The sequence below is a fragment of the Lissotriton helveticus genome, chromosome 3_2, assembly GCF_964261635.1.
Source record: "Lissotriton helveticus chromosome 3_2, aLisHel1.1, whole genome shotgun sequence".
NCBI classification, from domain to species: Eukaryota; Metazoa; Chordata; class Amphibia; order Caudata; family Salamandridae; genus Lissotriton; species Lissotriton helveticus.
In genome coordinates, this window is record NC_136062.1 from 280354499 (window position 1) to 280370515 (window position 16017).

A 16017-nucleotide genomic window follows, 5' to 3' on the forward strand; every position below is an offset into this window, starting at 1 on the left:
CAACACCTCTGGGGGCCCGCAACGGGCCCCCATACTCAAACTCCACATGCTTTTCTACGGCGGAAAACCCGCCGTGGAAAAGCATGTCTCCGCCGTCATCCTAATATGGTTGGCGGTGTCTGATAGACACCGCCACCATATTAGAGCTTTTCCGCTGCGGTCGGAAGCGACCGCGGCGGAAAAGCGGCGGACGGAAAAATGACCCCCCAGCCATCCTAATCTGGTGGGGGGGTCTTTTCTGTATCCGCTGCGGTGAATCCGCATCCTCCGGGCCGGCGGTGGCTTCCGCCGGCCCGGAGTATGCGGATTCACCGCGTTCCTAATCGGGCCCTAAATTGGCTCACACAAGGCACCCCAGTCTAGTTAGGTAACGATATACAATGTTTCTGCTTTTGTAGTATTAAGAATTTTCTGTATATCAAAAGCATATTGGTTTATTCATATTTCAGAGTGGTCTGATTCCTACACAGCTATATACAACTTCTTTGTCACCTTTTCAATTACTACAGAAGTTCAGTCATCCAAACATAAACACTTTGGATCGTGGTTCCTTCATCTGGAACTTGTCTCAAATCCCTCTGCTCAAAGAAATGGTGTTTGCTTTGGATCAACAGAGACATCGGGAGGTTGTGGAGCAAACTATTCTGGAGTTCGAAAAATGTGTCCTACCAAAGCTGGGTGATTTTCGCAGAAGTGAGTACAGAAAATTACTATTGGAATACATTGTAAGTGTAAAACGTAGAGGAGTTGCAAAGTTTTTATTAGGCGAGCTCCTTGTTACTTTCCCACCTGTTTTCTGCAATTCTTCTAGTCTTTCGCTTCATTAATGAGCTGGTATCGGTTTTCTACGCACACTGGTGATATTTCCATCCTTGTTGTATCTGCCATGTTCACTCAAGTTTACTATGAAACTGCCTTCCTAACAACTTTGAAATTGTGTGGATGTTAATGGGAAGCCATTCATGTCAATATTACAGATCCCTATATAGGACACCTCCTGAAGAGCATAGCCTGATGCAAAATGAATATGACAAATATAAGAATGAATGTAATATGTGCCAAATATGGGGATTTTTAATTTTGACATGAATGGCCGTCCATAGATGTTGCTGGCTTTTTCTTTCTCTAAAAAGCGAGCTGTAAAGAGTCACGGCATGAAAGCTTTGATTTTAACTTGAAATCAGAAACGTTTCAAAGGCATGTGTATTAAATGAGTAATTGACATGACGTTTGTGAGCGAAAAACTTAGCAACTTTTCTGAACCCTTAGTAATATACAGATTCATATGGCTGAGACACTCGTGTTCGATCAACCTGTGTAGACCGAACAATTCAACATTTTTTTTTCAATGCAGTTATTTTGGTGGAGACATTTTGAAGCTGTCCGCAAGGGAAATAGAACAACTCCAAGGTGGCCCTTATTTCAAGATTGAATAAGGAAAAAGATTTCACTAATTACTAATGCCTTGACAATTGTCTAACACTCTCATGTCGTTCCTGTATTTTGTAATGTGACACAATTGTGAATTAGGAGGCAGTATGAAGCAATAATGAGCAGGGCCGAATAGGAAATGTGGCCTAGTGGATACTGCTGCCACCTTTAGAATCTAGAGGCTCAGGCTCGAATCCAGCCGTGGGTCTTGGCTTAGCATCATGTATAATGTATACATGGTTTTGTAATGGTCATGTGATTCTGGGCTAATCAATTCATCAATCTAGCTGTGCCTACAAAATTGTGAAATGTATTTGTGTAATACCCACTTGATGTATACAATCATGTTGTCTCCCACCCTCCCCTATTCCCTCCCCTATTCCCATGTAATGTATAGGGCCTCCAAGCTAAGGCTGTGCTATATAAATACTAATAAATAGTAGTAGTTATCAAGAGGGAACTTAGGACAGTACTGATCACTTGGTGATATGTTTTTGGGGGGAGGGTTGGCCAGAGTCAGAAACATGTTATCCAATTACGACCTAAAGGCCAAATATGGTTCTAAAAGGGTTTGCAGAAAAAAAAATGTGTGAAAACAGTAAACAAATTAAAATGCTGGCCAATTAGTTTGTAGCAGAAAAACTAGAAAAACAATCATTCATGACCCTGGGTACCAGGAAGGAAAGGGAAAGGGCTGGTTTGGAGGGCTGGTCACAGCACAAGAGAACCATCGGTGTGGGCTAAGGACCCCACATGCGAAAGAATAGAAATGGTGGGTAATATGTTGGGACATAACAAAAGGATCAAGGGTGTGGAGCAGGTGACCCCCCTGTGAAGGAAGAGAAAGGGAGTGTCCAATGCAGTGTGGCCATCTACAAGGAGAATGAACAAGTGGAATTTCCTACATGAAAGAATACTAAGGGAGAGTCAGGGCGTGGGTGGCCAACTAAGGAAGGGTAGCAGGGCTAGGGTGGTGGAAAAGTAAAACCTAAAAACACAATAGAGATTTTAAAAATCATATTTTAAATTTGACATTTTTAAGATTGTCATCACTGATATTGAAGGATATGGCATTGTTACTTTGAAAACTTTAACTTGACTTCTTTGTATTTAAAATTATAAAGGTCAACTTTTATTACATACATTTTGTAAAACATATTGTTGAATGAGGTGCTACTAAGGCCCTGATTACAAGTTGGGGTATCCCACCCAGAGAGGTTGCTTTTGCTGGGATACCACTAAAGGCCATTATGTGTAGCTCGGTGTCTCTAGGCCCCAAAATTCTAGACCAAGAGACAGTGGCGGCTACTCCGCCAAGGCGGAGGAGCGTCGCCCCTCGGCTGCTATGTAGTAGTAAAAGAAAGGAAAAATAAAATTATAATAACGTAATCTTCTTATCATTTTATTCTTCCCTGCTGTGACAACATGAAGGCTGGGCTGCTCAGCTGACAGACCAGGGGAGGAGTGTTGGGCATGATGCATTGACCGTCCCTCTCGGGCCGACCAAATAGTTATGCGCACTTTAGCATGTTGTCCATGCAGGCTGCAATACAGCCTGCATGGAGAATATGCCCAGGAACTCAGTCCCCGTCAGAGCATCAAACCACGGCGCTCAGACCAAGCACATTGCTGCATTGCAACAATGTGATTGGTTTAGGGGAGCCAACCACAACGCTGCATTGCAGCATTGTGATTGGCTATGGGGAGCCTGGATGCTTCCTTTTCGGCGAGGAGAGACGACGTGGGGCAGAGCGGCGAGGAGGTAAGTGAATTTTTATTTTTTATAGAATTATGCCTTCTTACCCCCTCTACCGTCCAAACCAACACCCCGATCCATGCTGGTCGCCACTGCCAAGAGACATGAGTTGAAGACGGTGCGGATTAGCACCTGGTGAAACCACTGAAGGAACAGAGGCTGTGTTAAAGAGCATTGCTCAGATCCCCTGCCCGTGTAACAGCACCTGGGGAGTAGTCATTTCTTACCATGATCACCTCTCTCCCTCCCAGCCCCACCAGCTGTCCTGCATACACTTTCTTCCTGCTTCGAGCAGGCAGAAAATGTCAGTGCTTTTCTCCCTAGAATCAGGGAAAACCACATGAAAAAGGGAACAGTATTTCAGGATCCATGTGGTTATTCCCCATTCCAATGATAAGATGCTTAATTGCCAGAATTTTGTGAGGGGTTTCCAATATTCTAGTATCTCCGCACCAAAACCAGACAAACTTGGCTATTTTGCATTTGTTTTGATCTAAATGAATAGATAAAACTCTGTGGTAATCTTAATGAGATTAAAATTTGCAACCCTTGCATGAAGAATGTAAGTGGCCACTGGTATGAAATAACAGCGGCATAGTGGTAGCCATTACACTTCATAACATTCATACCAAACTGCACCATTCTTCTCTCTTAACAGAGGATACCAAAAGCACTCTACTATTGAAAAGACTTTCTTGGAAATAGCATCTAATGGCGTGAAGATTGGTAAAATGTAACAGAATAAACACTAGAAAGCAGCTAGTTTCAAGAGGGTAGAGGGAATTAAATCAAAACTAGGGCCTCGTAGAAATATCTGCATTTTGCAACCTCTTAATGTCCAAAGAAAGTGTGTCTTTAATGTCTATTAGTTTTGTAAATACAATGGTCATTGATTAGCAAATATAGAGGTCATATACTAAGCATTATTATGTGTGGAAGAAGACGAAGGAGAGACACTCAGGAGGAAATGGGATGCACAACCAGCCAGTGGATAATTTACTATAGAAGCAGATGAAGTTTCCTGGTTGTGATGCATGCTCTCTTGTCTACAGCATTACTTATTATTGAAGATACAAATGGCCATTTAAGGTTAGCCTTGACACGTGTTTACTACAGCCAGGTGAACTATTATTCTCACTGCGCATGCACTATAGAGAGATAATAATCTACTTGCTGGATGAGCATAAAAAGAGACAGATGTGTGCTTGTTGATAAAGCATCTTCTGAGCTGGTGCGCCAGACCCATAGTTGCAAAGAATTAAAGGGCCGATTACGATGTCATTAGGAAGGGCTCCGGATGGGATTCGGTAATGTTGAATCTGATTCGGAACCCTTGATTCCGACCGAATCGGTCAGTTTTCCTACCAACCAATTCCAATGCAAGGAAGCCATCCGCGCTGCCCGACTCGGTTCCGAATGGGATTCAGGCAGCCCATGCCCTTTGGATCCGACTCGTACAGCCCAATGGAGATGGTTTCTGAACAAGCTAGTACAATGACCAATATGGACAGCTGTTTCGAATCGGTTTGCCCGAGACGAACTGGCTTTCAGAATTGGTCTTCGGGGGCTCTTTGCGGACCCTCTTCACCCAGTGGAGTCCGAATGCGGCCTGAGGGGCTACCCAAGGGACCCCTCTTCCCAACCATTCACAATGTGGCAGGCACCCTGGGGTGCCTGCCGCATGGTGCAAGGTCTTCCCTAACCACCCCTTTTTAGGTCTCGCCTGAGCCAGCACGCATGCTCTGCTCTGTGTGGCTTTTAGTAAGGGGTTTTCCATGCTAAACACACGCTCGTGCGTGTGCTGTTTGTTTTTTAACTCCTGCAATTGGCCTTCGCAAGCGTCTTTCTAAGAAAGACATCACGCAATTGGTCCAAGGCGGGTGCATGTACAACCTTCTCTGTGCCCTGGCCTAGCCTTCTCGGGAGCGAGCAGCGGCCCGCCACATTCCTTAAATTTTTTGCAGTGCGCATCTTTTACCAATTAACGCGTTCGCGGTCGCTACGCTGCCCTGCTTGTTTTGAGTGTCTCTCCCTGGACTTCCTGTTAACGTTCGCTTTCTGTGCATGGCCACGCTTGTTTCCATGTCCGTTCACGCCACCGCCAGGAGTTTACCGAGTCTGCCCTTCCCTGTTCCAGGGCGACAGAATGCGGCTTTCAACCTCAGTCACCCGGCTCGGGACGTCTTAGCTGGGCGTAAAGAGCTTTGGACTGAAAATGTACAACTTTGAGCGCCGAGTGGACGTCATATGCAACAACAAAGCTGAAAGGCAGAGCCTGTTTCTCCCCCACTCTCTGCCACAGTAGAGCCCAGACGGTATGCTACCTCACCTAGTTGAGCACTCGCTGCTGACATCTGCAGTTTGGAATTCCGGCAACATCAGACTTTCATCCTTTCAAAGTCAGTAGAATGGGTAATCATTGTAAGGAAGGTGCTGCTGTATAAACAGCAGATTCTTGTTATCTGCGCATGTTTATGGCTTCTGCATATTGCTTTTTGAAGCCAGTAGTTTATACGTGTTTCCGTGGGTCCTTTGGACGAGCTGCTCATTATACACAGGCACACTGAAGCCAGTGTGACTGGAGTGGACTCTCAGCTCTGTCCTTGCTCCAGGTATCTTGCCGCCTCTGTGCTGCTCTCAGGTCCCACCAGCGCTTGACAAGGTGGTAGAACAAACCGTGAGCAAGCGTGCGTACTTTTCTGTCTCTAGTGCTCTGAGTGCGCATTTCTGTGGCAAGCACATCGGAGAGGCTGTGGTGCATCAGAGGAGGCCTGAGGTCAGTGCCCATGCTTCGGTCGGTGTTTTGTGTCTCGGTGTACATTGCATTGTGTGAGTATGTATGCCTTCCATGCACACAATATTGTGAATGCCACTTGGTGAACAGTAGGCTGTGCTCTGTCGTCTATTTAATTTATTGTTTGTGTGTTCTGTTGATTTACAAAATGACATGAGTGGATGCTGCCTATGCAAGGCACAGATTGTATGCATTCTGCGTCTGCCTGCTGTGGGTTTAGAGTATATTGCGTGTGCATGGCTTGTGTGTTTAGCACATGTGTGTGCGCGCTGTTTTTAAACAGTATAGTCTGCTTGAAGTGATATGTGCATTCTATTGGTTGAAAGTATACTATAGAGTGTACATGATGTGTTTTTCGGTGTACTGCTTGTGCATGTTTGTTTTCTGTGTTGTATGAATTTTGGTGACTGTACAGTTCATTGTGCGTGCAAGCTCTGTGTCTGCAGCAGCATTGTGTGCTTTTACAACACACCGTGCTAGCATTTTTTTTACACTTTGCTCGTGCTGATTGTACTGTTTATTGCGTGAATGTGTCCTGTGTTTTGTGTGTATACTGCATGCTGTTTGTACAGAATATTCAGTGTTCACACCGTCTCGAGGCGCAGTGCATACATTGACTTTTTTTCTTTACTGCGTTTTTCAAAATTCACGCGTCTTCTGGGGCTTTTCAATGTTTCCGGCCTGAACAATGGGATTCCCCTGATATTTACACATTTCAATCGGCCACTTATCACCCGTGGCTGCAGACATCTTACATTGTTACTGATGCATAATGGCCTAGTCTTTAGGGCGCATAAGCCCAGCCGAATTCACTGTCAACGTCCTAAAACCGGGTCCACAAACGCATCAGATGTTAATCCGTGTCTGAGTGTCATGGGGAGCGGGGTGGGGGCAATCAATCAATCAATCAATATACTTATAAAGCGCACTACTCACCCATTAGGGTCTTAAGGCACTGGGGAGAGGGGATGCTACTGGTCGAAAAGCCATGTTTCGAGGCGTTTCCTGAAAGTTAGGAGGTCCTGGGTCTGGCGTAGCTGGTGTGGTAGAGAGTTCCAGGTTTTGGTGGCGAGATGTGAGAAGGATCTTCCTCCGGCGGATGCAGGGGATGGTGGTGAGAGCATGGTTGGCGGAGCGGAGATGGCATGTGGGAGCGTGGAAGGAAAGTCTGTTGTTGAGGTAGGCTGGACCGGTGTTGTAGAGAGGCTTGTGTGCGGGGGTCAGGAGCTTGAAGGTTATCCTTTTCGGTACGGGTAGCCAGTGTAGGTCTCTGAGGTGGGGGGAGATGTGGTTGTGGCATGGGACATCAAGGATGAGGCGGGCAGATGCGTTCTGGATACGTTGTAGCTTGGTTTGTAGCTTGGCCTGCATATAGGGCGTTGCCGTAATCCTATCTGCTGCTGACCAGGGCGTGGGTGACGGTTTTCCTGGTCTCTACGGGGATACACTTGAAGATCTTGCGGAGCATGCGGAGAATGTTGTAGCAGGAGGAGGAGATTGGGTTGACCTGCTGAGTCATGCTGAGAGTGGAGTCCAAGATGAAGCCCAGGTTGCGAGCGTGGGTGGTGGGTGAGGGTGCGGTGCCTAGAGAGTTGGGCGACCAGGAGTCGTTCCATGCTGAGGTGTTGGAGCCAAAGATGACGATCTCTGTTTTATCGGTGTTTAGCTTGAGGCGGCTTAATTCCATCCAGTTGGAGATGGTGTGTAGTCCGTTGTGTAGGTGGTTTTTGGCAGTAGCGGGGTCTTTCGTGAGGGAGGGGATCAGCTAAGTGTCGTCTGCGTATGATACAATGTTAATGTGGTGTGTCCAGTTGAGAGCCTTGTTGCGGATTCCGGCGTTGTGGAGTCGTGTGCGCAGGGTGTGATGGCATACCGTGTCGAATTCGTCAAAGAGGTCCAGCAGGATGAGTGCTGTGGTTTCTCCTTTGTCGAGCATGATCCTTATGTCGTCTGTGGCAGCGATGAGTCCGGTCTCGCTGCTGTGATTTTTTCGAAATCCGGATTGGGAGGTGCAGAGCTCCTTGCTGTCTTCTAGGAAGCGGGAGAGCTGGGTGTTGACGACTTTTTCAATGACTTTGGCCGGGAAGGGGAGGAAGGAGATCGGCCGGTAGTTCTTTGGGTCGTCTGGGTCCGCCTTGGGCATCTTCAGTAGTGCGTTGACTTCTGCGTGTTTCCAGATTTCCAGGAAGGTGGCTGACTAGAAGGAGCTGTTGATGGTGTTGCAGAGGTGGGGAGCGATGATGTTGCTAGCTTTATTGAAAATGTGGTGAGGGCAGGGGTCCGATGGGGATCCGGAGTGGATGGAGGCCATAGTGTGAGTGACGTCTTCTTCGTTGACGAGGGTCCAGGTGTGGAGGAGGTTGGTGTTGCTCGAGGCGACGGGTTCATGGGTGTCTGCGGTTTGTTTGGGGCTGAAGCTGTTGTGAATTTCTTCTATCTTGCGGCGGAAGTGGGTGGCGAGGGAGTTACAGAGCTCTTGTGAAGGAGGGAGTTCGTTGGAGCAGGTCCTGGGGTTTGAGAGTTCTTTGACGATGCCGAAGAGTCCTTTACTGTTGTGGGCGTTGTTGTCTATGCGGTTTTTGAAGTGGGTTCTTTTGGCGGTGCGGATCAGTTGGTGATGCTTGCGGATGGACTCTTTGAGTGCGATGTGGTGGGGTTCGGTAGGATCCATGCGCCAGGCCTTCTCTCTTTTGCGGTGTTCTCGGCACTGTGGGCACTGATGACTTCCATCCCACTGTACCCCTCAAATACCTCTTTCTCACTGAATGCAATACACGAGCATCGTGATCTCGCTGTTACTTCACTAATAATGAACACCCAGGGCAACTGTTTGTCAGTGTATCACAGCTGGAAACAAGAGCACCCCTGTCACTTCTACGAAATAAAGTGCTCCCAGACATGTCTGTCAATCTGACTCACTGCAATAAAATAGGGCACCCCCTGATATGTCTATAGCACTGTGTGACTGCTAGAAACATAAAGAGAACCGCACACATGTCTGTCACACTGCATCACTGCAACAGACATACAGCACCCGGAGATATGCCTATATCACTGTAATAAAAATAGATAGCACCCAGATATGTCTATGATACTGCATCACTGCTATAAATATACAGCATCTGTAGATTTGTCACACTGAATCACGAAAATAAAAATAGGGCACCCCTATACGTCTATTGCATTGCATAAATGCGACAAATATAAGCACCGCAGACATGTCTGTCCCACTGCAGCCAACATACAGCATCTGCAGATAAGTCTATCTCACTGCATTACTGCAGAAAACATAGAGCATGCCTGAATATGTCTATCACTCTGGAGTAATCCAAGAAATTAAGAGCATCTCCAGGCGTGTCTCTCACACAGCACCATTGCAATATAAATAGAGCACCTAGATATGTCTAACACATAATGAGCACGCAAGACATGTCTGTCTCTCTGCATTATCTCCTACACATAACACTGTGTCAATAACTGTGATAAATAAGAGTACCTCTGGGCATGTCTATCCCTCAGCATCAATGTGTCTTGCACACTCCATCAATATGTTTTATCACACTGCATCACTATGTATTGTCCAGGCCACTGGAATTATGCGATTGTGTGGCCGCTGCGATTTTTGCATCATTATAGAGTTGCCACAATTGCCTCATAATCTACAGATTTCAACCCCAAAAAAATGTTTCTAGCTCGAACGGTTCAAAGGTTACTAAAAATGCGACGGCATGTGTTGCTGCATAGTGGAAGGTCCTTTGCAAACTTGGACATGCCAAATATTGCTGTATTTGGGTGTTTAATTGGTATTAACGTAATGCAAACAATGCCCATACAGTGTTACGAAGTTTAACAAGTATTGACGTAGCAAATAGGTCTCACCTTTGGGACCGTTTAAGTATTTAGTTATGCAGCACACTATCCTTGGTGCAACAACATCAACTGTTGCATGGGTAAACACTTATAAGGTCCCAAAGGTGAGACCTATTGGCTATGCCAATGCTTGTTTGAATGGGAGCCTGTGTTCTCGCTCGGGACACAGGCTCTCATTGAAGTCAATGAGAGTCCAACCGAACAGAGTCCGTATGCATCCGGACACATCGTAATCGGTCGGTAGGACTCCCGGAATACGAATCGTTCGGAAAGCATTCCTAACCCGATTCGGTGAGAACAACATAGGGCCCGATTCACAGAACTAACTCAAAACAAAATCCTAAACTGTAATTCTGAGAATCCGTTAAAATTCCTGACTACAATGCCACACAACACTACAAGCCTGCACATCGGTGCCTGTTGTGGGACTGGAAGCCACTTGTTCACTTATGACTTGGGTGATAAAAAATAAAGTCAAAAGAATGTTGCACAGATTGGAGCAGTTTATTTACCTGGTGCGCATATATATGTGTGTGTGTATACATATATATAACTATTATGAGATCTCCGAGAACATAGCACTATGTATTTTGATAACCGATATGTTGGTCATTATAATTCCACTTTCCCATAGAATTAAGAACTACTGCATGCTTTAGGGCTTCCAGGTAAATTTAGAACTCAAAGATTCTCTACATCCGAACACCTTGCACTTTAGGAATTAATAGCTGCTATACTTCTCTGGGGATGAAATATCCAACACAGGCATATTAAGAGCGAAAATAATTTTTTGAGTAATCAAATAACTTAATGCACTATGCACTTTAATGGGAATGGATGGTAGCAAGGGCCGTATTCAGAGTGCATGATGGGTATATAGGACCTGTCATGGATTTGAGCAGAGTATCTCTGAGGGTGGAATAAATAATGTCCTCTGCCTTAAATGAATGTACAGAAAAAAGTCCAATGTGTAAATAAGAGTACACACTTGAATATCGATTATCATGTCAGGATTGGTATCAGAATAACTTTTTAGTATCAGAATCACTTTTATAGGCCTGTGAGGATGGATACTCTTTGATGGAAACAAGCAATATTATTACAATAGGAATGTTTTGTAACTGTAAGTGGTCATGGTTTACTAATATTTAAATTGATGGCATTTGCAAAAAGGAGAATATTTTTTTTACTTTAAATAATTGTTACATTTTGAACCGTGTAATTGTGACTGTAAAATGTATGGTTACACAAATTATATGAAAGTGAGATGCCTTTAAAAGAAATGGGCTGTGTGGCTATTAGAACACACATAGATGGGAATATGGTGGAAAGGATGTGCCAATGTGAAATGAGGGAAGTTGTCGCTCCAGTCTCACATGGGTCACTAAAGTGGAGAAAGGACTGGTTATAAATTGTTACACACAAAGTGGAGTCCGTTAGACCCAGTAGAAGACGTCAGCCAAAAGGCGTCGGTCTGGACTTTTTTAGGTGCCTTTTGTGAAACAATTGGAGTTTGCACATAAAGGGAAAAAAGAAATAAAGACAAATTTGGACAATATCTCTCAGATGCTGGTATTCCATGCTGTGCCACTGCATTAGGTGTTTTTTTGTTTGAACAATGTGAAGTAGCACACACACACACACACACACACACCCCTAACGAAAGACAATGGAGCTATGACACGTTATGAGGAGATACAATCAGGGAGGGAGAGGTGTGGCACAGCGGCCAGGGCGGCTAACTCCAGAACACAAGGCTCACGGTTCATTTCCATGCTCCAGCTGCAGCTCAGCCCAGCACCCTGTGACTCTGGGTCATAGCTTGCTTAATCTCCCCGATGGCTCACAGCGCCTTGAGACCCTTAGGGGTGATTAGTTTGTGCTTTACAAGTACTAGCTTATGGGTTTTATAGTGAGTTGGAGGGTCGCTGGGTTCTGAGACAGGGACTGTGTATTTACTACATCGTTTTGTGCCCCAAAAGAAGTGCTCGCATGCATCACAACATCTATTTTTAGCCTCTCTGCTGCACTCCATAGTTTTGAGCAACAAAAATAGTAACTCCATGCTATCTCTACATCGATCAAACTTTATGCACCTGACCCAGCATGTTCCATGCAGGCCAAAACACCATTTCAACCATGCCCTTCGTTCAGTACTGATCCATCGCTGATACCAAAAATTGATTAGGGATCAATAACACATTGGCCCATAGATCATTCACCCAGAATCCCTGATGCGCTTGGGTCAATTTATACGTTACAACATTTCTTTCCTTTTATAGAGTAAATTGAGATATCTTTTAATAACTAATCTTTAATATTAACTTATCTTCTATTTGGTCGATGGACCAATTATTTGAATAGTTGATGGCAATGATTACTACTAACTTACCAACCATTTAGTCAATAAAAATGATCACAGACTCTTGTTAAAGTTAATAATGAATTTTAATCTCAAATATCAAGGGTTAATTCTCTGTTGCATTCGGTCACAGATTACAAATGCTAAATCTCACGAAAGAAGCAATTCTATATATAATTTCAAACTCATTCAAATTAAACAATGACTTTATGCAATGAAGCAGTGGATAGAGTAAGAGACAAAAGTTTCAGCAAATATTTATGTCAAACATAATATACCTAACGGAGGGGATAGATGAAGAGACAATAGTTTCATCTAAACAATACATATCAATAAATCATTGACGGAGTGGATAGGTGGAGAAACAAAAGTTCAGAGACACAATGCATTAATATTTATATTCTGAGAACGATTTTGGCTAAATACAAACATATCGGTCTGTAGGAAAAACCACCCCCTTGGTCTAGGGAATGGTGGGGTTTTCCCAAAACAGAATCAGGGAACAAAGGGAATAAGAACAGGAACAGGACAGGTCAGGAACAGCTAGGCCTCCCTGTAAAGCGACGGACACCGACGCATCTTCCCTCTTCTCTCCTGTCAGCCTAAGCTCTAACCACACCCGTAAAGGCACCCCAGTTATACTCTTAAAATTGGCATGTCCATCCCACAAATGTTGCAAAGTATCATCAAACTTGTACAGGGGTTGGTGGACTTGGGAGGTGGTGTTGTCAAACCACCATGATTTCACCTTTACTTCAACACCTTTATTGTTATATTAGTTCCCAGGGTCTGAATATTAGTCTGTTCTCATGTTCCCCACATAAGATACAAAATGTTAACAATTCTCTCTCATAAATTAACATCATGTGCAGTGTGCATCTCAGGTCCCACGCCTGGGTACAGCGTTTGGCAGTCATCTGACACTCTGGCCTTCACCCTTTTCATGTCATCTGCGGTGCACAGTGCGTTTTTTCTTGCCTCATGACAGAGGCCTCACTCCTTGCAGCTTTCCCTCCCACTTAGTAGATTTTTATTTAAAGTAGACTGCTTCATCCAGTACACTAATGAAAATGAAAGTTAATATTTATTAATTATGCAATAATGTAACCTTCACTGTTTACCACCCACCTTGTACTATTCCCCATTAATGTTACCTAGCACAAGCTTGGTGCATAAAGCAGCAATTATAATTACTTTCAAAGCAGGATGCAACATGCAAAATGCTGATGCACATGCTGCCTATTCATGCAACTACTTTGTTTTCTTTCAAAACACGAAAGTTATTACAATATTATTTATTTACATGTTGGTTTAGGCATGCACAGAGCAGTTAACTTGTGTTCATGTTGGGTGTACGTTAGTTGTACAACAATTACTTAATGTTGGTACGTATTATGGGGGTATAGATTTGGGCAGGTTTAATTTTTGTGAAACCCTGCTTCATCAATACTAAGAAATCTGATACCAATTGAAACACTTGTAATGTTGCCCCAATCCCCTCCCATTGGACAAACAAAGCAGTGAAATATTATGATTTGTACATAAATGTATTAAAAGTCAAGACAATATCTGAAGCATTCTACAGAAACTTACAATAACACTGATATTTCTCTGATCAACATATAGAGTTATAGATGGGTAACAGTAAATTATGGGGGCATTTTTCACCAAGGGGTTCTGAGTGACATCAAATAGACAACAAGAGCAAAGCTCAAGTTGTCTATGATGTCACTCAGAACCCCCAGGTGAAAAACATCATGCTAATTGACTTCTTATCCATCTATAATTTTATTTTATGTATTGCCCCATAAATTATCTGCCCCAGCCTTAAATTACTCTGCAGGGGAACATGATAATCGCAGAGATATACATAACATGAAGTCTCCTCCATGAGACAAATAGGTAAAATAAATATCTTACCATATATTCTTAACCAAAATCCACCACCTTCCCTGCCTTCCTTCCCCATACTGCAGCTGTGCTTTCTTGTTTCAGTCAAAGCAGACAAGCTGGGCTGAGCTGATGGGCTCTCAGAGAGCCCAGTCACCGGGCTGGAAGGCCTTTATGACATCACAACAGTGTGCACCCAGTTTTGCTATCAACTGTTGTGTTGTCATATTAAGGAGTTATGAATTTCAGAAACTGAAATAAATTATAGAGGCTCTCTGAAAGAGACTGACATAAAAAAAAGATATGCAGTTTGGTGTCAATCGGTTGCCAGCAGTAGGACTAATGGGTCCCTACTTGGATTGTTATTTTCTTGCCTGATTGACAGACCCTAGGTGTTTACCCTCCCTCCATTCAGCTCAGGAGTGAATCAGGTGCAGTGCAGAGTTTTACAGTTTTCTACACTTGATAGCTCTTTACACACGTATACAGCGGGTCTGCGATTATTATCTACAGTAGTAACCACTTTAGTATCATTCTGTGATGAATACTGTGGTTTATTTGCTCCTATGAACTATGATATAAAAGGACTGTTTCATTTGCAAAAAGGATTACCACTGAATTCTGGCTGATGCTTTGTGATTATACAAAATAAGTATTATTTTTGGCTAAGAAAACTCCATGTAATACTTTTCCATTTGTGTTTTTTGCCAGTATTCTGTGTTACTGATTTTAACGATGAATCATTGATTTAGAATACATTCTAAATACTTGATAATAACTGTTTTAATATTTCTCACTTTTAGGCATAAATCATGGAGATCTGAATGACTACAATATTTTATTACAGCAAACGAGCAAGGAATCATTTGGTAAAATACAAGACACCTATAGGATATCTGGTATTTTGGACTTTAATGACATGAGCAATGGTTATTATGCATTTGAAGTGGCAATAGCAATTATGTACATGATGATTGAAAGTCAAGAGCCACTGAAGGCTGGAGGGTATGTTCTTGCTGGATTTGAGAGTATTTTACCACTGAATCCGAAGGAGAAGGATGCCCTTTATTTATTGGTCATGGGCCGATTTTCACAGTCGCTGGTAATTGCCAGGCATAGTGTTCTTCAGCACCCAGAGAATGAAGAATATCTGATGGTCACAGCAAAAACAGGTTGGAAGCATCTGTTGACTATGGCAGAATTAGGCAAAGAGGACGTGGAGAAAATATGGTTTGATACTGCAAAGGAATACAGTGAATGTAAATAAATATAATATTGTTTCTGTTTTATAATTCTTCAGATTTATACTAATAAGAGAACAGCCACGGCCCGTGGAGGGAGTTACGGTGGGGCAGGGAGGCGGGAAGGGGGGAGTGGCAGGGTGCTAAAAACCGGCATATGGATAATTGCAGGTAAGTAAACAATTTAATTAATAAAACGAATTTGGTAGCGCGCCTTGCATCGCAAAATGCGATGCAGTGAGCGCTAAGAAATTCGTTTTATTAATTAAATTGTTTACTTACCTGCAATTATCCATATGCCGGTTTTTAGCACCCTCCACCCCGCCCCTCCCCCTCCCCGCCTCCCTGCCCCACCGTAACTCCCCCCACGGGCCGCGGCTGTAAGAGAACAGTGTCCCCTGTCTTTCGATTAGATTTCATCAGATGATAAAGTGATTTTTGAGAGCTGGCAGAAATGTATTTGAAAACACTGCTACCCAAAGAATATTCTGGAGTAGTTGTTATCAGTGTAATTTTTACTTGAAAAAAAGATTTTGTATAGTATGTGGTGTTACAGCCAGAGCTTCTGACTTTGGAACTGGGAACCAGGGTCAACTCTTGTCATCGGCTCAACATCCTGTGAAAAAAACCACTCTCTGGATCTGGCTAAATTAAAGAACTATCACCCTATCTC

General features: G+C 43.7%; 1 protein-coding gene across 2 annotated transcripts in view; it reads left to right on the plus strand.

Moving 5' to 3' along the window:
* The window catches only part of LOC144826656 (hydroxylysine kinase-like), a 248876-nt gene extending 233426 nt beyond the window's left edge, over nucleotides 1-15450 (plus strand). For both annotated transcript variants that reach the window (XM_078685215.1, XM_078685216.1), the window contains 2 exons: nucleotides 510-693; nucleotides 14907-15450. In XM_078685215.1, the coding sequence (XP_078541341.1) occupies nucleotides 510-693; nucleotides 14907-15370 (648 nt within the window). In that variant the 3' untranslated portion in view covers nucleotides 15371-15450. The remainder of the gene's footprint in view (nucleotides 1-509; nucleotides 694-14906) is intronic.
* The last annotated feature ends 567 nt before the right edge of the window (nucleotides 15451-16017 follow it).